This window comes from Leuciscus leuciscus, assembly GCF_965113295.1.
Source record: "Leuciscus leuciscus genome assembly, chromosome: 23".
NCBI classification, from domain to species: Eukaryota; Metazoa; Chordata; class Actinopteri; order Cypriniformes; family Leuciscidae; genus Leuciscus; species Leuciscus leuciscus.
Genome location: NC_138747.1, coordinates 16525224 through 16549812, shown reverse-complemented (window position 1 = coordinate 16549812; position 24589 = coordinate 16525224). Strand labels below are relative to the sequence as shown.

The 24589-nt window shown below is 35.6% G+C and overlaps 1 protein-coding gene and 1 long non-coding RNA gene across 2 annotated transcripts in view; both read right to left on the bottom strand.

The window, feature by feature from the left end:
* Positions 1–21146, bottom strand: part of suclg2 (succinate-CoA ligase GDP-forming subunit beta) — a 115412-nt gene extending 94266 nt beyond the window's left edge. The window contains exons 1-2 of the mRNA XM_082156276.1: positions 20986–21146; positions 366–507 (exon numbers count right to left, since the gene is read on the bottom strand). Coding sequence (XP_082012402.1) covers positions 366–507; positions 20986–21069 — 226 coding nt within the window. The 5' untranslated portion in view covers positions 21070–21146. The remainder of the gene's footprint in view (positions 1–365; positions 508–20985) is intronic.
* The window catches only part of LOC309488218, a 513708-nt gene that overhangs the window by 214993 nt on the left and 274126 nt on the right, over positions 1–24589 (bottom strand). The window lies entirely within an intron of this gene.

Here is a 24589-nt window from a genome sequence, read left to right as displayed (position 1 = left end):
GATAACACATCGTGGGAGCAACTAACCATGTAAAACAAAAGAGAAGCAGAATAAATAAGAGATCTTCAGTTTTGTTGACCCTTGAAGGCATGTCCACCAGAATAAAAGCATAAACATCAATGAAATTTGTGTGCTGCGTTCTCATTGGTTAATTCTAGCCCTCATGCCACAGCTCACTGCGTAGGAGGCCAGATCTTGCAAACAAGCACCGATCGAGTTAACAAATAAACATTACCTCATTAGCATGTTATCAATGAAGTGTTACTCATGCAATCACATTGCTGACACTGAAAGCTATTAGAGGGACAACAGCACTACATCTAGGCACTTACTAGCGAGCTGTTTGTAATGAGAAGGACACTTACTGAGTCTCTTGGCGGCCTCCAGGGCTTCAGAGGCAGTGTCAGCCACAAAAAAACGCTGTACGGTCACGCCACTGTCCTGCATCAGCTTCTTGCTCTGGTACTCCTGCAGGTTCAGCCATCTTCTGGGGCTCACCCTCGCTAGCTAAAACACACAGAGTATGGTTTCATTAACAGGGCCGTCGTCAATAAAATACATGATATGATTTTTTTATGTGAATTCGATGTGTTGACCAACAGAATGCCGCTTGGTTTGAATGTGACTTTTTTGTGAGCAATGCTTCATGCATCACTACACTACTGATAGTGGACTATGGACCTTTTTTCTAGGCATGCTAATGCGACCACACCTTTCGACTATTTAAATAAAACATGATATAAACCTTTCGATCAAAGGAACTTGAAGGGGAGCGTCCGTTCTGTCACATGTAGTTCAACAGAGAATTAATTTTTAATATATTACATTATTGTGTAGATTCTATTCGATAACAGTTGTATTATTTTTCTTAAATGTTTTATTATTTTTATATTTTTTATTATATAGTAATATTTTAAAAACTCATTTGATTTTGCTTATTTATTTTTTACAATTTTACGATTAAGTTGTCGAAGTTCAACACATTTTTTTTTAATATATTACATAATTGTGTAGATTCTATTTGAGAATGTCATTATTACATTTTTATTACACTATTATTATGCAGTAATATTTTTTAAATTTAATTTGATTTTGCTTGTTTGTTTTTGGAATTTTTACAATTTTATGATTAAGTTATCAAAGTTCAACAAAGAAATGTTTTTAATACATTACAGAATTGTGTAGATTCTATTAGAGAATATCATTTTTATTACACTATTATTATTATTATTATTATTATAGTAATATTTAAAAAAAATTCATTCGATTTTGCGTGCTTGTTTTTGGAATTTGATGGATACAAACCAAGTGTCTAAGGGTACGTTTACACAACTATGTATTTAAAAACTGAAACGTTTCTGCCTATAGCTGAACACGTAATACGCATGTGCATGACCTCACCGTTTTCACAAATTTGTGTTTTTGTAGTTTAAGAGGAGGCGATTACGGTATTGTTTTCAAAAATGTGCACTTTGAAAACCATTTTCAAAAGTTTGCATTTTCAGGCTCCCAAAACGTCATTGTTGTGTAAATGAATGGCCAAAACACTTAAAAAGTTTGCAGTTTTTAGCTGAAAACGATAGTGTGTAAACGGCCCCTAAAAGTGCAGTCACAATTATCATTGCTCAGCAAAACACATGGACACACAGGATATAGCGTCATTCTGTTCTGCCATTACCATGACTACACATCAAATAGGTTTATTTAATTTTTTCAAGCACATCTTTGCAGTCATTTCACAACAGACATCCACTGCAATAAAGCGGCTTCAAGTCTTGTCTTTTCATTCATGTCTTGGCTTCCATTCAGGCTAAGATTTCTATCATTGCATCTCAGCACTAGGTTAATATTCACACATATTCATGATCACGTCCTTTGATGAGTATTCAATGTGTAGTTAACAACCCATTAGACACTCATTAAAGGTGCTCTAAGCAATGTCATGCGTTTTTAAGGTTGGATTTTTTTTGACACATACAGCAAACATCTCCTCACCATCCATTAGCTGCCTGTCCCCTGAACGCACTGTAAAAAAACGCGATCTCTGTAGACAGCCCAGGCTCCACAAACGGCAACAAAAACAAACTGGGCCAGCCTGGACCACGAAGCATAACAAACAGTGTTCCAGCCAATAACCCACAAGAATGATTTGGGGGTGGGGGGGTTAGTGCGCATGCACATGAAGGGGGGTGTGGGGAGAAATAGGGAAAAGGAGAAGGAACGGGATGAGGAGGAGGGAGGGTCGAGCTAGCCTCCGTTTTGTTTGACAAAACTTTGAATGTCAACAAGAAGTGACGTCACCCAACACCGCTTAGCACCTTTAAATAGACAATTTCCCCATTATTCACCACTGTAGAATGAGTAAAACAGGTTATCAGAGCAGCACAGTGTTAAATCCAGCCAAGCACCTTATTAAGTCATGATTTGGAACAACTCTCTATGGCTTCTACTAATTGGGCGTCTACGCGTCTCCATGGAGACTAATGAAGGTGGCCACCAAAGTTGGCAGGCTGTGGAAGAACACTGGGGAAGCGTGCACTTAGAAGTGCATACTTATTCAAACATAATGAGACATCACTAACAGGTTAAGTAACAATACAAGGAATATGTAATGTAGAGCATTTATTCAGCAAAATGTGGACTTCCGCTCTAGAGTTATTTTTTTTAGTTGACAGCTATGGGCATAGGTAATTGTTACATTACTGTATGCGGCATATTGTTTACAAGCTGTTTTGTAAGCTTTGTAAAAGTTTGTAAGCCTCCAACCACTCACTAACTTAATCACTTTCTCTCTGATAAGAGTAGGATGATGCACTACTCTCATTCTGTGCAGTGTTCTTCTCAACGCCTGCATTTCATCATTTCACTAAAATACATCACAGTACGCTTTGACTGCTGCATGGGCTACACTGAACTAAATTAACTATGATTCATCATATCATTGCATTTTGTGCTCAGCACATTTCTCATTAAAGAAAACGAATCGCAAAAGCATTCGGTTGGTAAGTCAAAATTTTAATACTGCGATGACAATTTCCAGATGCTGTATGGATTGTACAATAAATGTTCACACTCTCAACAAGCAGAGAATATGGCATCTGTAATAGACTTCGGATTGTGGAACCAATTTCTTGTATTCCTATAAAAAAAATTTTTTTAAATCACTAGTGGATAAAATGCCAAAAGTTTCCACATTTTGAGACCATGCCCCATTGTGGTGATATTGTATTCTTTTAAATAACTTGAAAAAAGTAAATAAATAATCAATATATACTGTGTGTGTGTGTGTGTGTGTGTGTGTGTGTGTGTGTGTGTGTGTGTGTGTGTGTGTGTGTGTGTGTGTGTGTGTGTGTGAGAGAGAGAGATATATATTATACAGTATTTTAAATGAAATAAATTGATTATCATGATCATTATGGTGATATTGTTCTCTTTCAAATACCTTGAAAAATTTAATAATAAAATAATTAATGTCAGTGACGTATAATAATCGCAATAATATATATAAATAAATGAACATGAAAAAAGTTATGAAAGCTACCATTCACCATGGCATACAATGATATCATAATCTGTTACATGTATAATAATGGCAACAAACAAACAATAAATAACATTTAGAAAAAATATATATATATATATATATATATATATATATATATATATATATATATATATATGTATTTTTTTTTTTTTATATATATATTTTTATATATATATATATATATATATATATATATATATTAAAATAAAATGCATACTTTTTAAATTATATTAATGATTAACTTGGAAGAAGGTTGGGAAGAATTTTTTTGACAAATGTTACATATATACACTGTAAAAAAAAAAATTACATCCCCAAGTCAAAACTTTCTAGTGACTGATAACATCAAAATTTTTCAATTAGTCTGACGTATTATTTCTCATTGAGCTAATGTTAACAGACTATTGCAACAAGAATTGCACTTGGGCCAATTAAAAAATTTAGATGTGACCAGTCACTAGAAAATTTTGACTTGGAGAGGTTAGAATTTATTTTACAGTGTACCTGTACATTTTTAGCTTTGGTAATACAGTAAATCCAAGTCATAAATTAACATTTTCATGATTAACACTAAATGCATGAAAAAGCAACTCTGGTACTTTAAAATAAAGTTCAATTCGATAACATTTACGGGTCATCATAAAGCAAACATATCTCTCCACAAGACTTGGACTAAATCGTGCCGATTCATATGAATTTGTTTTACGACACTTTTATGATCTTAAGTTTTGGTTACCTAGATTTCCAAAATAAATAAATAAAAATTCTAAATAGCATCTGCTTAGTCCTCAGAGGGTTATTCCTAATGGCCGTGGTGTAGCATTCAATGTATATTTGTACCTCTGTATGGGGGTGGATGCCCACATTTAAAACTGGAAATAGCTCCCTGTTGTACAAGCTAGCTGTTGTTAACATAGTTACTTACGCACAGAGAGTTCAGTTGAAGGACACTGGGTAATAAAGCTGCCTCACACATGAATCTAAGCATACCTTGTGCTTTAGTGCTCCTGATCTGTGTTTTGTGTGATGTCACAAATATGGTGTTTTGTGTGATGTCACAAATATGGTGACTTTGTAATATAGTGACAAAACACAAAGTTGTAGATCTCCTGAAAAGTTTCTGATTCCCCACACAGTTGAAGGTTTTTATAGGCTTCACAGACAAGGGTTTCTTTTCTGACTGTCTAGGCCACAATGGGTTTTTATGGTTTACTGCTTTTTATTAATACATAGGGGAAATAAGTGCTGTTTTCTCAACAGATTATGCTGCATTGCATCAGCAATAAATATATAAGGTGTGCTTTACATAAACAAACAAAAAATATTAATAAAGAGACATGAGAGATGGTGACAGAGACAATTCTGAAAGGGTGGGTTCTTTCAGGAAAATAAAACATGGCGAGTGATAAAATGGATAAAATGGTCAAAATGGTCATTATGATGCCTTCCATTAGTTTTTTTAAACAGTTTTTTATGTAAGCTAATATGCTCAGCTGTTAATGTGTTAACTGAAAACACAAAGAACGGGAAATGTTTAGTTTGACATTTTTAGCTTTGGTAATACAGTATAATGTGATATTTAATCCAAATCATACACGATAAAACAACTCTGGTATCACTTTACAATAAAGTTCAATTCAATAACATTAACTGTTCATCATAAAGCAAACATATCTCTCCACAAGACACAGGACTAAATCATTCGAGTCTTATAGATTTGTTATACGACACCTTTATGATCTTTTGGATCTTCTAAGTTTTGGTTACCTAGACTTCCAACGAAGAGACAGAAACTTCTCAGTTTTCATTAAAAATATATTGATTTGTGTTTTAAAGATTTACCAAATACTTAAGTGTTTTTGAAATGACATAAAAAGACACAAATGTTCATTTTAGGGTGAACTATCCCTTTAAATATGTCCTAGTTTCTTAATACAAAAAACTAAATATTGGTTTTAAATATTGGCCTTTGAATGTAGCAATTTTTGCATGTTCTGACATACTAAGCTTGTATTTCCACTGTCAATTAAACATTTTTGACAATAAATATTTGTTTGCAATTCACCAAAATTACGGTTTTAAATTTAAATCAATTTAAAGACTTTTCTGTTTCTCCAATCATTTTTTTTAAATATGACATTTCTGTAAAATGACAAAGTTAAGAATCCAATTGTACACAGATTTGATTTTATGTATTTGTTGAGTTTCTATAGATTATTTTAGTTATTGTACATGGTTTCACTTTATATTGATGGTTCCTTTAACACATACTGTTGACTAACATTGCACCTACATGTCTACTAGCATGTCTACTCAGAGTATTAGTAGACTGGTTAGGGTTAGAATGAGTTGACATTTAGTTGCAGAATTACTTATATCGGTAGAATGTCTGTTGGAGGACCATCAAAATAAAGAGTTAGCAGATATTAAGTAGAAAGTCTAATATGAGTGCTCCATTTATGGCATCTGCTCCTTTAAATGCTGGAGCTCTTTAAGGTCGAGTGGACTCTGATTGGCTGTTAATGTTTTTATTGTTTATCAGATGGAATGAGTTTCTATTCAGGAACAGAAACGAGCACCCATAAAAAGCTGTCTCCCAAACTATCCTCAGATTCACAACCCTGTGTCAGTCAAAGACAAGGAAAGCAAACTCTGGCATCAGATTCCAGGTGTCAGGTGTATGAACATCTAAATCTGGATTCGAATGAGAAAATTATAAGTTTAAAAATATGCACTTGAAGGTCTGGATCTGAGGCCATGATATTTGCTACCAGTAATAGTTGTTGTGTTTCTGTCTGTCAGGTGTTATTGGCGTTCCCGGTTCTGGCCCTGCTTTTTAACCGGACTGTGGAAGTGATAAAAGAGCTCCATGGCAACCTCTTTGCAAATGTTAGCGGTAATTGTTTTCTTTCCCCCCTTCTTTCTATATTTAGCCAGAGCCCATTTTTGTAGCTTTACAGGTTATTAGTTCAGTCAAGGGCAAAGGGAGGTTGAGGTGCATCGGGACCGAGAGGTGGGCTTCAGGGGCGCGAGCGCTGAGCTCCGGGAAGAGGACGGCAGGTGTCTGATCTCCCCTGAGACTCTGCCTCAACAGTAATTATCTTCATCAGCACTCTGGAGACACCACCAGTTAAATACCAACACACACACACACACACACACACACGATCAGCTTTCTACACCAAACAAACACACATGCAGTTGAAGGCTCCAAATTACAACAACACATGCTTAAAAAAGCATGCTTTAAAGCACAAATACACACACACACACACACACACACACACACACACACACACACACACACACGAAACAGAATATATAGAAACAGAATAGATGCACTCATATAGAAAACAGTATGGCATGTCGTTACTGTTATTTAAAGAATCATTTATTTTCTTATGTGGTGGAATTGGGCTTTCATAATACGCTTAATTATGTGGCTGACTTATATGTGTGACATGCAAAATATTGTCACACTATAAGCTAAATCTCCTTCAACATACCAATTGATGGCAAAATCTAAATAAAATTTACCGACGGCGGCCATATTGCGCCAGGAGACAGAGTGATGAAGACAATATATATATATATATATATATATATATATATATATATATATATATATATATATATATATATATTTATATATTTATTTTAGGAGGCCAAGAGGAATGACAGAGGCCAATGTGCAAATTTGGCTAGGATTCCAGGGTTAAACCATAGACTGTAAAAAAAGATGGACGACGCCCCTTCGCTCTCTTCCATTGATGAGAACTGAAGCCGCCAGCGCCCCGATATGGCGCTGACGTATTGGAACTTGAGTCTGCGCAGTAGCGATCTCGGGACCAGACCTGCGCAGTAGTGAGCAGGAAGTAAAGCCGCGAAATCAACGCTCCGCCCTCACTCTCGCAGAATGCACTCAGGGAGAGTGGATTCTGCACACTTTTTTAAAAATTGATTGCAGTACGACAAGAGGCTTGTTAAAATAAAGTAAATACAATCTCCTCAGTCCTCAGAAGATCCCGAAAAAAATGTCCGTTGGTGCTTCAGTGACTACTTCGCTCAGAGAACCTGTCAATCACAGCTGTCAATCATGACGTTGCACCACCGCAACAAGTAACTAACTAAACCAACTTATTTTTGAAACAGACACTTGAACTTACATCAGCATGATAAAAACGACAGCAAATGAAAGGAACCACCTTTGGAAAAAAGATATTTGAAGTGTAATTTAATTGCTTAGTTGGTCTCACGTCCCGTTGAATAACACGGGGAGGCGGGACTTATGACCTATACTAGGACCAGTCACCGGGGGGCGATCGAGACATTTTGGCTTCACTTTTCAGGGCTTGTGCGGCACGCTTGGGTTAAACCAGGGGGGCAGGGTTTTATATTATTTAGAAGTTTCCCCGGGCGCCGCCATTGGCTAGTGGACCATCACCTGCTGTTAGCATCCCATTGACTCCCATTCATTTTGGCGTCACTTTGACAGCGAATAACTTTACATCTAAGGCGTTTAAAGACTCCATTTGTCCGTTATTTATTTCTAAAGAAACACGAAAATGTATAAAAGGCTCCATTACCTTGTATCTTACGTTATGGCCCCATAGATGCAGTTTTTGTAAAAATAGACTAACGATTGCGTCATAACCACGCGACTCTCTGTCGCACAGGAGAGAGATTACCGTATGGACAGGAGGAGAAGCTCGCGGGCAATCGGGGGGACGTGGAGGCAAAATGACAAAGTAATTAATCAGAATACTTAGCACACGTTACTCCTGCTCCTAGCTCATTGACACCTCCTACTCACGCTCTAGGCCTCTGCAAGTTTCGGAAGGGAATGATTCAGATATCTCTCGGCACAGCTACTAGAAGACAGACGGGTTGCTCACGTCACATCTACGTCGTCAAGCTCAGTTTGAGTCTGCGCAGTACGCTCGACCATCAGGAAGTTAGTTGTTCTAATTGACTACCCCTACTCTTTTTCAAAGGACTCTAGAAAGTTTAACGTCTCATCTGAAGGATGGTGTTTTTTTGGCAGTATAGGGTCCAATTCACTATACTGGGCCTCACTAAAACCTCCTCCAGCAGCTACCTATAGTTTTCCCAGGAAGTTTCCGACAGGTATTGACCGAGCTCAACCCTGCTTAGCGTCAGTGGGCAACCAGTCTTTTGGCTACAGGGTGACAGCTGATGAAATTCAACATTGCGCTGTAAATAATCCTAAAATGAACTTATTCGCTTTACTGACCTAAACAGAAACATTTGCTTTTCTTCTTCAGATGGTATCCCTTATTAGGATTGAAAGACATAGCTTCTCTGGATCCTCTGGGAGTCCAGATGTCTCTTAAGGACATGGTGGCCCACATCAGATCTTGACTTATCGGTTGTCCTCACACAAAGGTGAGAGGACGAAGGAAAGCTGTGGCAGCAGTTGCTTCAAATTCCACAGGATAGCAGATGCTCCGTAAGGACCTCACACCAACCTTAGAAAGTCGGGGACAAAGTTAAGGTTGCCTTTCCTTAACATTAGCCTATGTCTTTCTCGATAACATTTATTTGATAAAAGTAATGAAATGTATGGTAGGTCTGCACAATTAATCGAAATAAAACCGAAATTCTAATATGGCTTAGTGCAATTATCAATTGCATTTGGCTCTTTCGTGGTGTGTTTGTCTTTTGCATGAGGGTTACAGATCTTTAGATTTGAGAGTACTAAACTCCACTGGAAAGAAAGGGCCACTGCAGTGCAGTAATGATGAAGTCTATGCTAATCCAGCTGGATATATGAAAGTAATATACGCACACTTCAGACGGAGGGGGAAAAAAACACTCCAAAGTGCTGGAGAGGGTCTGTCGCTCTTGAATGTAATAGACTCCTGGATCAGTCATTGCTCTTATAACCCTATTCTGATACCTGCACTGCTGCTCATTAACAGTGACAGATAAGAAAAAAAATAGCATTTTGAATTGTGTTTGGGTGGTGTGTGTACTAAACATGGTGGAGTGGCATGGGGAGCAAGTAAACAATGAATTTTAAATATCAACAACATTTAATGTTAAAGACAACGTACTGTAAACAGCATTTAACATAACATTTCTAAGTGACACAGGATTATTAGTGGGGGAAAAAAGCAAGACAGGGCTTTTATGTATTGGGATGTGAAAAGTATGCTATAATAAGAGATTAATTACAGCAGTATAGACATTTTGGTTGATATCGATACAAATACATTTTGCCCAAAAAAATAAAACCCTACTTGACCAGCAAACTAAATTAATTAAATTCAAACTTAACTTAAACAAATGGTAATAATCCTGTTTCCGACAATGGCAGATACCAGTATTATCATGGATACACTGAGAATCACTAACTTTGATATACTACTTAAAATTTAGGGATGCATATAATGTATATTGAAATCCTGATTGGATTTGGTAACATGAAAAGTAAAATAGTTTAAGAGGTGGAGAAAGTTATTTTGATAATAAAGTATTTAGAATAGCGTGCACTCATGAATCTTACATAATAAGACTGAATGTGGATTTTAAATGTTAATATAATCGGTTTTGATACCATGTCATCTTTAACTAACATTAATAGTCTGCCTGACCATATGCACCATTACCAATGCACAACAAACTGAAAGCAAGCAGCTGCTTAGAGATCCAATCTCATAGCTTCTCGCCAGGAAGACATGAAGTGTTAGAGTAATTCAGGAGGATGTTTAAGCATACCTGACAGATGAGGGAAAAGAAAAACACAACGCAAAAAGAATATAAGAAAGAAAGAACAGCCGTCCTTAAAAACCCCACAAAAGAGGAATCACATGCAATTACTCATCCACTAAACATGAAATCTGCTGGGGTTTTCACAGAGTTTACAAACAGACAAAAATATTACAGAATTGCTCAATGCGCCAAAGACCCAGACAGCGCAGGCGAGTCAATGTAGACTACATTCAGCCCTTCAGTACAACATTAGTCTGCTCTCCACATTAGCATGACTTAGACATTAGGCCGCTTCATCAGCAAGACAGAGAGAGGAAAGCTCAAGTCGATGAAGGATTGATTCCTAAAAGACTTCTTGCGGGAAGACAAAAAGAAAAGAATAGTAAGCAACACAACTGCTTCCCTCACTGGGGAAAATTGGTTACATTCGCATATTCATGAGGGGATATTTACAAATCTGTATTGACCAATCTAATTCTTTTGGGAGAAGGAAGAGGAGCTTAGGAGCTCAAACAAGGAGATTTTCTGAGGACAGGATTATGAGAGCTTTTCTTGAGGTCTTTCAGAGGGCAATGCTGTTTCATTGTGCATAATAAAAAAAACATTAAATCAGACAGAGAATTTTTCATGCGTCACAATGGCATAAAAAAAAAAAAATGCATATAGTTTGTATAATCACTGCATAATGTACATACAAGACCTACTGTATTCGCCATATATCAAAACCTCCTTTTCCCTGGGTTAAAAAAACCCTGAATAGCTATATAGGGGGCGATAACTTAATATAAGATAATACAACAGTAAATATATTAGAAATGTTGTCATGTAAATGAACGGCAAAAATGCATAAAAAGTTCTGAGTTATTTTTTTACGGTGCTCTGTAAACGGCCCCTTAAAACTTAAAAAATAGTTAAATATCACAAAATATATAAGTCAATTTCCTGAAATTTCACTCCAAATATTTCATTTATATTACATCAATAATATCTTATGATAATTTAGTGACTTTAAACAGATAAAGTGTTTTTGTTATTTTTAACCTGATGGATTAGAAGCTGTGTTAAAATAAAACTAAAAACATTATTATTATTACTAAGTTGTGCTATATTTGTTAAAAAATATAATATAATATAATATAATATAATATAATATAATATAATATAATATAATATAATATAATATAATATAATATAATATAATATAATATAATATAATATAATATAATATAATATAATATAATACAATATAATACAATATAATACAATATAATATAATATATAGTTGTGGTCAGAATTATTGGCACCCCTGATAAATATGATCAAAGATGGCTGTTTATCCTTTTGAATGAAAGATCAAAAGGATAAACAATGCAGATTTATTTTTAAATCTGCTTTGTTTAGCCTTTTGATCTTTCATAAAAAATTTTTTTTTTTTTTTTTTTTACTTTAATGAACTTTACTTCTTTTACTTCAACTCATAAAAAAATTCTAGGGGTCCGGTGGCAATAATAATTTCGATTTTTGCGGGTTTTTTTAATGAAATATCAAAAGGAGAAACAATGCAGATTTATTTTTTCAGCCATCTTTGACAATATATTTACCAGGGGTGCCATTAATCTGACCACAAATGTGGAATTTCTACCTGTTGCTCAATTCTAGTCGCACAGAAAACCACCTGGACCTACTCTGCATTATATGTTAATTCTTTCCCTAATTATCAGCATCTGATGCTTCGACAAACAGTATTTACGGAGCGGCCCAGTCGACTGTATCGGATCCTTCACAGCGCAGTCACAGGCCAGCAGTCTCCAGGGGTTAAAACCCTCATTACTAGTCATAGCTCTGCCCTAAACCCTTTGAAATGACTCTTCTTAATTAGCACCTCCAAATGGCCTCACATTTAATTAACTTGTGGAATCCTAGAGGGGCGTTTTGATTTAAGAAATTAACACATTTTTCCATTCCTGATTGTAACTAATTGGTTTACTTTATTCAGAAATGATAGCTGCCATTAATCGTGAATAATACAATACGGGTATTAAAATGGTCCCAATCAACGAAACAGAGATGCAAATAAAGTTGTTGAGAAATCGGGGGTTCATAATAATGTCAGATCATCAGATGTATTTACATCGTTTCAGCATTTGCACAAACTAATTAGAGAAAAACATGCTTACAGGAACAAATGGTGAAAATATTTTAATTTGGAACATCAATATTCTTTCATAGTCACAATATTCCATAATGAAGCAATGATTTAATTAGCTCGTGCAAAAAAAAAAAAGAAAAAGTCAAAGTAATTCGTGATCTCTGAATGCTCTCAGCTCTAGTCGGGTTTTACCGTTTGACTCCCGTTCAACAAGGTCAGGTGAGCACTGGATGAGCAGCAGCTTTTGACAAGTTGACAAGAGAACTCCGTTAGGCCGTGACGTGTGTGTGTTAGCAGAGCCGAGTTAGGGGGAGCCAGCAGAGCATGCCAAAGGATTTAGATCGCAGAGATTTGCATCATGGGATACGCTTTTTGCTTAATCTCCTAAAGACAGACACGGGCTGAAGGTGAAGGCAACTCTCTGCAGATCTGAGTTTAGCAATTAGCATAGTTAATAAGGAACATCATTCAGAGGAGAGAAGTCTGGAAGAGTGAGGTCAAGTCTGTGGGCAAATGGAAGTGGGCGAAGACAATGACTGAATCGTTAACAACATTAAAAGAAGAATTCACACATTTACTCTTGTACCCACGTAACTTTCTTTCTTTCATGCTCAATGTTTTTGCAATAACAATGAACTTTCAAAGAACTGGAGCTTTCAAGCTTCATGAAGGACGCAAAAGTTCTATAAAAGTGGTCTATGTGAATCAAGAGCTACAGAACTGGTCAAGAGTTAGGTTTTCGAAAGAAGATGCTTATCACGGCTGTATTTAACCTTTAATACAGTAATATTGTGAAATATTATTACAACTGTTTTCCACTTTAATTTATTTTAAAATGTAATTTATTCCTCTGATGGCAAAGCTGAGTTTTCAGCAACATTACTCCAGTCTTCAGTGTCACATGATCCTTCAGAAATCATTCAAATATGCCGATTTGATGCTCAAGAAACATTTCTGATTATTATCAATGTTGAAATAGTTGTGCTGCTTATTATTTGTGGAAACTACAGTAGTCAACATTTGAAGTGGATCAAAACCTTTCATCAAAGCTATACATGAATTTTGAACAATACCTGTTCTTGTCTTATAGGACAACTTTGATGAACTTTTTTTGATGCACTTCAAATGTTTGGGTTCATTTGGGATAATTTTATTCAGTAAGGACGCATTAAATTGATAAAACATGACGCTAAATACCTTCATAATTTTACAAAAGATTTCATTTTCAAATAAATACTGTTCATTTCATCAAAGAATATTCATCAAAGAATCCTGAAAAGGTGGTCTCCACACAAATATTTGTAAAGTTTTCAACATTGATAACAATAAGAAACATTATTAATAATTAAGCAGAGAACCAGCATATTAGAATAAGTGTTCCAAGTCTTCTGAAGCCATACCATAGTTTAATGTGAGAAACAAGCTGAAATTTAAATTATTTACTGATAAATCTTAAGATTTACTGTAGATGTTTATTCATGAGAGATTTGATTCACTAAACCGGTCTGAATGGTCCATTCATAAATCAGATTGATATGAGGTTCAACTCACTCAATGATCCGGTTTCTTACAAAGATAGATTACTTGTATTATATGTTTATGGTGTTCAGTTCTTTTTGAAGCTTGAAAGCTTCGGTTCCCATTTATTGTAACTGCATGGACAAAAGCAACCAAAGTTAAGAAACTTTTCTGTTCAATGGAAGAAGGAAAGTCAAATTTCTAACAACATATGAGTAACAATGACAGAATTTGAAAAACGAGTGAATATTAAACAACATTTAAACTGTTCTTCAGCTTTATGCCTTAAAATGAGCCTTTGAACTTCCATGGGAACACAACCCAACTGAATAAATATCAAAAATAGGCAGACTTTCAAAGTTTTTCCACAACTGTCATTGAAACAGCAGGGCTAACATATTGTATAACAACTTTTAATTTCCTGTAACACTAAATACCGCCTCATTATAATCATCATTACAGAAGAATTATCCCAAATGGACCGGAATACGAGTCCCAGGAGCTTTCAAAAGAGGCACCTCTCCTTCAAAAGACAGCCGGAAAAAAACAACTCTAAATGATTGCTGCAGTCCTAAATTATTGAAAAAGCCTAAACAGCCCTCATGAGCAACAGAAATGGCTATTAACCTTGGTGAAACGATATTCAAATCCGGTTACAGCAAACTTGCTCTACTGTATCCCTGGCGGCCAGGAAATGTAAATGTGTTCTCGCTGTGGACAGATGGGAGGAACGCATGCTGTTTGAAGTTCTTGCACCAGAGGAGTCGCACCCACCCACCCCTCGTTTCAAATATTCAGCATGCAGGCTCATCCAGCAGACTCCCCTGGTCCTGTTTCGACACTCCAGTCGAGCTTTTCAAGCCGCTGCAGCATTGTGAGGCGAATGAGCTTTGACGTCTTCAATCTCTGCGTAAAGATTGTTCTCCGCCCCAGCGAACGAACGCAGCGGCAAACGTTCCTTTAAGTTTGGAGATGCAGCCGTGGCGCGGTTAGGGTTGTGCTGGGGAAAACAGCTCTGGGATTATCTCTTCATCCAGACAGGAATTTCTGAGGCAGCGTTGGTGTTATCGGCCATCGCCTGTCTCAAATCGTCTCTTTTTTGGGGGGGCATTGTCATCATTGACAAGCCATCTCTAATTTTCGAGCTGTCATAAAAGATGGGAGTGAATTGCCGTGATACCTACCTGCCAGTCACGCGTCCCGAGCTCCACTAGAGCGGACTGGCAGCTGGCTAATCACTGCCTCTTATCTCTGTGGTAAAAGTCCAAAAAACAGATTCTGTAAAACCTCAAGGCACTCTGTTCAAAGAAACCTGAGTGCGCAGTTTTGTGCACTTGGCGAGGACTCATGCTTGGACCAATTTGATTTGACTCTGATTTACAGTTCCAATTTGATTCAGTTGGTTATATTTAGGTATTTCTCTTAATTATACAGGGAACCTTCAAATATTGTACATTGTGAAAACTCTGATCCATTATTAATAATTTAACACCAACAATAACTGAACACCCAATCAGCATATTCAAATGATTTCTGAAGGATCATGTGAAACTAAAAACTGGAGTAATGATGCTGAAAATTCAGCTTTGCCATCACAGGAATAAATTACATTTTAAAATATATTCAATACAGCTATTTTTAATAATATCTTAGAATATTTTATCAGTATTACTGTTTTACGCTATTTTGATGAAATAAATGATAAATGCAGCCTTGAGACTTCTTTCAAAAACATTTTAAAAAATCTTGATTATTGGTAGTGGGTTTATAAATAGAGTTAAATTATTAAAACACTTCCGTTATGACTCCAATAAAAGAGTACAGAAAACCTCTAAATGAGCCTTATTCTTGACAGATTCGGCGAGTCCATTCAGTGAAAGATTTGGCAGACTCACTCAAAGTACATCAGTCACAGTCTTTTTGAATAATTCATTCAAATAATCTGCTAAAAAGAGTCATTTGTTTGTGAATTGGACAATACTGGTTGAGCAGCTGTACGTTTTTGATTCACTAAAAAGAACCGATTCAAAAGAGTCATTTGATTGTGAATCAGATTGCACTAGTTACGCTGCTTGTTATTGTGTGCAGAAAGGCGTATTATCTTGGCATTATTTCGCAGGAGCACACATTTGTTTTAGTTTTTTCTAATCGCATTCAATTCCAATATATCCGCTGACAATGAAGAGCAGTAACACTGGCATTAAGTAAAAGATTGATCCTGGGATTTTAACAATCGTTTTCATGGCCCTTAAAATGAAGAACCGATTAATCAAAAATGGATATTTTTACCCAGGCCAAGTGAAAAATTCTAAGCATGCAGTCACTGATAAATAAAAACAGCTCATTGATCGCCGTCAGGAACTGGCTGACAGCCAGACTCCTAAAGAGATGGTGAAACATGGATTTGATCCAAACGTGAGAAGTCCAAAATGAGAGAAAAATGGAAAAAGCTGCTCTAATCTACATCTCATTAGTGTCTGAATCACATCTTGACATCTGTGCTTTAAAAATGTGCTTTTTGAATTACTTCTGACCTTCACACACACAATTTAGAGGTCCTTTTCATCTCTACAAATAGTTGAGATAAACCTATGCATTAAAGATCGATTACCATAAAGATGTCACTATTCATTGATACCAAAAAAGTCTTAAATAAGTCATTTCAATAAAGATAATATAAGTGCACTTGGCACTATGTACTTTCTCATTAGAGCAGGTCCTCTCTCTCAGATGGATGAGGCTTGTGCCCTGTTTCAGCGGGATGCATCTCATTATAGGACCGAAATGAAAATATATGCTAGCTAAGCACTCTGCATGCACTACTAAACCACATCTTATGGCAGCAGAGTGGACTGCACGAAGTAATGAAGTGATGCCTTATACACCAAATTGGTGTTGATCCAATGTCATTTTCCTGCATAGAACCTCTCTATATAACTTTTGAAACTCCAGCTCAGGGACAAAATTAATAATAATAAGGTCAGAAAGTAACAGATAGTAGAAATTGAGCATTTAGTTAAAAAATTATTGAAACTGAAAAACAGACTTTCATGATGACATCAATGCTACGTGTGCTGCATTCTGGGAGCTGGGTCAATAAATTGACTGAATCCAGTCGCAAAATCAGTCAGTGCTTCGACTAGCTGGGTGTACTAAAGTCACTGGAAAGACGCCTTTTTAAGGCAATCCTTGTTCTGTGTACAAACTGGTGTAAAGATTTATGAGATGGTGTGCATTTTTGTGAAGTAATTCCAGGATAAAGTTGTTTTAGGACAGTATTGATGCCTTAAGGAAACAGATGTGACATCTGTGGTGTTCAAAGAGGTATAATGTGAAGCCAATAATGTGTAAACAGAATTTTGTAGGGCTGTGAAATGATTAATCGCGATTAATTGCATCCAAAAAAAAAGTTTGTGTTCACATAATATGTGTGTGTGTACTGTGCATAGCCTAATTATTTTGTATATATAAATACACACACATGCATGTATATATTTGAAGAAATATTTGCTTAAATATACTGTTATTATATATATATATTTTTACCCAGGAATAAATTTACCCAATATAAATATATATTTATATTTTAGATATAATTTGTATTAGTCCTATATATAAATGTAAATATTTTATATATAAATAACACATTTTTCTATATACATGCATGTGTGTGTATTTATATATACAAAATAATTATGCACAGTACACACACATATATTATGTAAACACAGACTTTTATTTTGGATATGATTAATCGCGATTAATCGTTTCACAGCCCTAGAATTTTGCTGCTGTTATTTTCAGATTCCCATATATGTAGCTTATTACTACACACCTGCTAATTTTTGGAGGTTCGGATAAACTAAAACCCCTCAAGCATTGTTATTTTATCATCATTGCGATACTATTATAGTGTTTATTAATAGTTTGAATTAGCGTTGTCACTGTACCAATATTTTAGTAGTCAGTACCAATACCAGTAAAAATTTCCAGTTTCCAACCAGAGCAAAAACAAAGTAGGCTACTTTGAAAAAGTTTGTCCCGTTTTGTCTCGTCCGTTGGTTATCACTGTCAATCACAGCAGTTTCCGATTCAATCGTGCATTTATATATGGTTGTCAATCCAGAAACTTTGCAGTCAAACTTGTATTCAGATTGTGAGTAAACATGCAAGAGATAAGCCATCCCTTTATAATCACTAAGGCTGTCGTGTCAATCTCTAAAGCACAAGCTCACTGAATACTGCGAAAACTCCCGTTATAATAAAAAAGCTGTCTTAATTGTACAATGAATCTCTTATTTACATTGTGTTCACACTTTGTAGGTTATAATGAAAGAATTCGCAAGAGTGAGGGCCGCTTTGAACAAAGCAAAACCTTGTGCGTTTTCAACGGTGTTAAAGGGATAGACAATAAGTCTGTCATGTCATCATTTGCTCACCGTCAAGTTGATCCAAACCTGTATGAATTTCTTTCTTCTGCTGAAGAACAACTTGTGGGAGAGTAAATGATCACAGAATTAAAAAAAATTAGGGGAACTATACCTTTAAGATTCTGACTAACTTACTGACTAGCTCTGATAGGCCACTGGTTCACGCCCAACAGATACGATTGTGATTGGCTACAATGCTCAATGCTAGTAAAAACATGCCGTAAATAGAAAACTTTGATGCTCAATCAAACATGAACAAGAGAATTTGAAAGCCGTGTCTATATCAGCCGAATATACCGAATATGTCTACTACTCTGTACTACTGGTATTGCAGAAAGGTTGGTACCGTGACCATCAACATTTTTTACTGGTAAGTTTGACAACTCTAGCCAAAACCGAAACCAAAATAAATAAATAATTAATTATTTTAATTAAATAAATAAAAAGCGTATTAAATATTCAACTCTCAACAAGCTAAAACAAACATTTAAAAAGCACATAAGGCAGTTTTTGTTTCAACGTTTTAATAGCAGAATAGTTTTTTTTTTCTCTAGTTTGTTGGTGTAATATAAACATTTAAACGACAATAAATGGTAATAACTTGTTTCCATGATAGATTTATTCAAACATGCATTAAATAATGAACGAATATGAATACAGTGCATATATTTTGCAAAATGCTCTTCTCTAGTTATTTTTCTAGCTAACTAATGAGTTTATGGATGTTGAATAGCTTTCTTGAGGTAAGCATTTGTAATGATAAGTGAAGGTGTATAGCCTACAAGCTGTTTTATTTATGTCTTTCCCCAGTTAAAACACTAATTACAGGATCCATTTTAGTAAGTTGTAATGTATCTTTCAACATACTGATCAGTCACATTAAAGAGCACCAAATTACATTTATTGTTATTTATAAAAAAAATAAAAAAATTCTGTCTACTAGAATATATAATAATATATATTATTTTATATAATGATGATATAGATAGAAAGTTTTTATTCATTTTTATTTTAGTTTTCTTTTTAGTACAATAAGTTAAACTAACTTAAAATGATAAATGTTTTCTTTGGCAACTAGCAAAAATAAACAAGTTTAAGAATTTTAAAATACTTTTTAATTTGTATTTTTAGATAATGTTTATTTTATTGAATAAAATAATTTAATGTTTATTTTTATTTTATTTTTAAAGTACCTTTTTTTGGTGTGGTTTTCATTTTAGTATTAGTTTTAGTAAATAATAACCCTGCTTTCAAGGTAAATTATATTTGTGCATGCCTTATACTTTGAGGGCAAGCCACTATCCTCTGACAAGCAACATTTGTTTTATGTGCTAAAAGTCCCTGAACTATTTAGGGATGTCAGTCAGGATTAAAACAGAATAGAACACGCAGCTCAGATATATTCAATGACCTACTTGAAACTTTTCTTCTGAGTTTTGTTCTATAATGTCAAAATATAGCCTCCGACTTTCCATTTGACTGAATTTCCATTGAAACTGCACTGTTGATCTACTTTGTCCTGATGTCCTGGTTTACGGTCTGTTTGCACACGGGAAACTTTCAGAGCAAACAAAAGCACAAGGTACACAACAAGACACCCAAAATGAAGAAACATTGAAAATCTCTTCATGTTGCAAGACCAAAAGAAGAACACAAGACAATTGGCCAAAAATACTTAATATTGCAAAAGATATAAGAAGTATGACAGCAGGAAAATCCGTGTATAGCTAAGATAAATATTAAAATTGACCTTTAAACCTTGCCTTAGACTGACAGCAAATTGCTATTGGCCAGCTCAGCAAAAAGTGTTTCATCACTGATGGGTCAAAGGCTGAAAGATGGACGTGATTCTGGCCTACTTCTCATTGACTGAACGAATAGAGGACAAACCTGAAGGTGAATCAATCATTCCTAGTGAAGACTTGTGGAAAAAAAAGAGCAAAAAGCCCCCAAAACATTCACATGCATCACCTTTCAAATCAGTGTTCCAGGAATTATATAGAAAGATAATGTACACTATTATTACCTTAAGTGATTCAATTTCTTAGTCAGACTATTTAAAAGAAAATATTTTTAATAGAATCAGATTAGAAACTTCAATATAGTCCGTTTAGATAATATCTAGAACAGAACCATTAGATTTGAAACTTCAGAGCAGAATCTTTCAAACAGAAAATTCAGAATAGAATCTTTAGAGTATAATCTCTGTCTAAATTATTTGCAAAACACTAATCAGACTGCACTGAAGGTCATGCAGTGTTTTATAAACGCATACATTTGCTGACTCAGTTCTCAAATAACTTGTATAAGGTTAAAGTTCAGTAATAAGACAAATTGAACAATAAATTAATCATTCTCCAAAGCATCACAGATGAACGGATGGACCATCTAATGTGTCATTCTACTAAAGCATCTATTCAGACCGCTAGTTACATAATTAAGGACTAAAACGATGCCGGGTTAAATAAGTATGTGCATATATGTGCAGAATAAATCATCATGTCTGTCGCTATAAACAAACAGACAGCAGCTGCATCACGCAGTACTAAGTTCTTCTTCTGGTCACATCACGCACTGGAGGATAAACGCACAGACCAGCGATCTGTTACCTTGTTTCTGCTCAAAAGCAGTTGTTTAGTGCTCGCAGCTCGGAGTCCTCGCACAGCCGCCTGACATGCCATGGATGCCGCCATGTTGAACCGGAAGTAAGTCCTGCAGCGCTGACACGTGTGTGAGGAGTGACAGTGAGCGTTGGCTGACTTTTGCAATGTTGTTTTCAGGTTGTGCTACTATTACTGGTCCTCAGAAACCCGTGATTCAACCAAAGAATAGGGTTGGCTTATTTACACTGCAACATAATATATATATAAATGTCATAATTGAAATACGGTAGTACATATATTATGTAAATAATTTACATAAATATTGTTATTTAAGAACATTTTAAAAATTGAATTTTGTAGGCTAAAATATATTCATATAATTAAATACACCCCCACCCCTCCACAATAGGACGGCATATAAAAATCTATAAATATTCAATAATATTTTTCAATTTATTTTGGTTGTTCATTTATTTTGGTTTAGTATTGCTAAAAAGTGATCTTGTGATCTATGATCTAGTATTGCCAAAAAAGTGTGAATAGCGGCATATATCTTCATCTTGATTTGTTAATAATTATTAGCAAAAAATGTGCTTTATAAATACATCAACATGTTAATACATTAATGTATATATTATGTAATGTAATATTATAATTTACATTAACATTGTTATGGGATAAAATGCGAATAGCTTTTGAATAACAAAATATAATATAAAATGTTATTATATGCCCGAAATAAAAATGCCAGCCTATAAAAATCGATCAAATCTATGCCAGCCTATAAAAAAAATATCTTTAATATATTTTCACAGGTTCTGAAAGGGATGTGTAAACTTTTGAGCAGCACTGTATATATATATATATATATATATATATACAGTGGGTACGGAAAGTATTCAGACCCCCTTAAATTTTTCACTCTTTGTTATATTGCAGCCATTTGCTAAAATCATTTAAGTTCTTTTTTTTTCCTCATTATTGTACACACAGCACCCCATATTGACAGAAAAACACAGAATTGTTGACATTTTTGCACATTTATTAAAAAAGAAAAACTGAAATATCACATGGTCCTAAGTATTCAGACCCTTTGCTCAGTATTTAGTAGAAGCACCCTTTTGATCTAATAAAGCCATGAGTCTTTTTGGGAAAGATGCAACAAGTTTTTCCCACCTGGATTTGGGTATCCTCTGCCATTCCTCCTTGCAGATCCTCTCCAGTTCTGTCATGTTGGATGGTAAACGTTGGTGGACAGCCATTTTCAGGTCTCTCCAGAGATGCTCAATTGGGTTTAAGTCAGGGCTCTGGCTGGGCCATTCAAGAACAGTCACGGAGTTGTTTAGGGTCATTGTCTTGTTGGAAGGTGAACCTTCGGCCCAGTCTGAGGTCCAGAGCACTCTGGAGAAGGTTTTCGTCCAGGATATCCCTGTACTTGGCCGCATTCATCTTTCCCTCGATTGCAACCAGTTGTCCTGTCCCTGCAGCTGAAAAACACCCCCACAGCATGATGCTGCCACCACCATGCTTCACCGTTGAGACTGTTTTGGACAGGTGATGAGCAGTGCCTGGTTTTCTCCACACATACCGCTTAGAATTAAGGCCAAAAAGTTCTATCTTGGTCTCATCAGACCAGAGAATCTTATTTATCACCATCTTGGAGTCCTTCAGGTGTGCTTTCATGTGTCTTGCACTGAGGAGAGGCTTCCGTCGGGCCACTCTGCCATAAAGCCCCGACTGGTGGATGGCTGCAGTGATGGTTGACTTACTACAACTTTTTCCCATCTCCCGACTGCATCTCTGGAGCTCAGCCACAGTGAAATTTGGGTTCTTCTTTACCTCTCTCACCAAGGCTCTTCTCCCCCGATAGCTCAGTTTGGCCAGACGGCCAGCTCTAGGAAGGGTTCTGGTCGTCCCAAACGTCTTCCATTTAAGGATTATGGAGGCCACTGTGCTCTTAGGAACCTTAAGTGCAGCAGACATTTTTTTGTAACCTTGGCCAGATCTGTGCCTTGCCACAATTCTGTCTCTGAGCTCTTCAGGCAGTTCCTTTGACCTCATGATTCTCATTTGCTCTGACATGCACTGTGAGCTGTAAGGTCTTATATAGACAGGTGTGTGGCTTTCCTAATCAAGTCCAATCAGTATAATCAAACACAGCTGGACTCAAATGAAGGTGTAGAACCATCTCAAGGATGATCAGAAGAAATGGACAGCTCCTGAGTTAAATATATGAGTGTCACAGCAAAGGGTCTGAATACTTAGGACCATGTGATATTTCAGTTTTTCTTTTAAATGTGCAAAAATGTCAACAATTCTGTGTTTTTCTGTCAATATGGGGTGCTGTGTGTACAATAATGAGGAAAAAAATGAACTTAAATGATTTTAGCAAATGGCTGCAATATAACAAAGAGTGAAAAATGTAAGGGGGTCTGAATACTTTCCGTACCCACTGTAATATGTTTGTCGCTTTATAATTTTTGCCAAAAAGTGTGCTCTTTAATGTATTCGGTTTGTCATTATTCTTTTATTATAATCATACAGATAAAATATAGACATATATGCATTTATAGACAAATGTAATAGAAATGGAAGACATATTTATATATATATATAGACATGTAATAATTAAGTTTGTGTCTGATTTTATTTGTTTAATCTTGTTTTCATATTCAAGTGTGTGTGTGTCTTTAGGTCATTTGCATACTCTTCAATGCCAAATCCTTACATCATGTCTAATCAAATGTCAAACAACACAACAGATAAAGGAATCAACACACAAAAGTATCTTTGGATTCCATGATGGAGGTTTGAAGGGTTGGATCGGCTCCATATCAGGTCCCAAACATGGTGGTGTGTTTCCTTGGTGTTGATCAAAGTGACGAGGTTGGTTTCTCTCTCATAAATACACACAATCTATCTATCCTATCTCTCTTTTCTACTCTCTTCTCCATTCTCTAAAAGCACTCATTACTCTCTGACACTGTGAAAGGGCAGGAAGGGCAAAATGATCATAAAAAGCTGTGATTATGACAGAGAGACATTTGCTTCAAACTGATGTGTGTCAGCAGAAACCCATTCAGAGAGGATGATGAACTACTCCTGAAGAACATGAAAGCATCTCTCCCTCCCAACCTTATTTATTTTGCTCTTTTTTTTACACTACGGTCACATAAACAAGCCTCTGCCCCTTCAATACATTCAAACAAAAACATGCAGCTCAGGACATATTGACATTTTACTATGGCAGAAAAGCCATTTTTAAAGAGCGTGCATTTATTTCAAAGCTAATTGGAAAAACGTGCCTGTGGCGACATTTCTGCAAAAAAACGTTGATTCTTGATTCTTTCAAAGTGAAATGTCCAGTGAGCAGTGGTGGACAGTAACTAAGTAAATGTAATTCGTTACTGTACTTAAGTAGCTTTTTTGCGTATCTGTACTTTACTGAAGTAGGCCTACGGTATTTAAATTTGGGAAGACTTTTACTTTAACTCCACTACATTTCAAAGTCAAATATCTTACTTTTTACTCTACTACATTTTCAAAATCAGTCGTTCCTTTTTATTTATGAGTGGATAAAAACTTAACTGGTCAAACGAGCCACCTATCA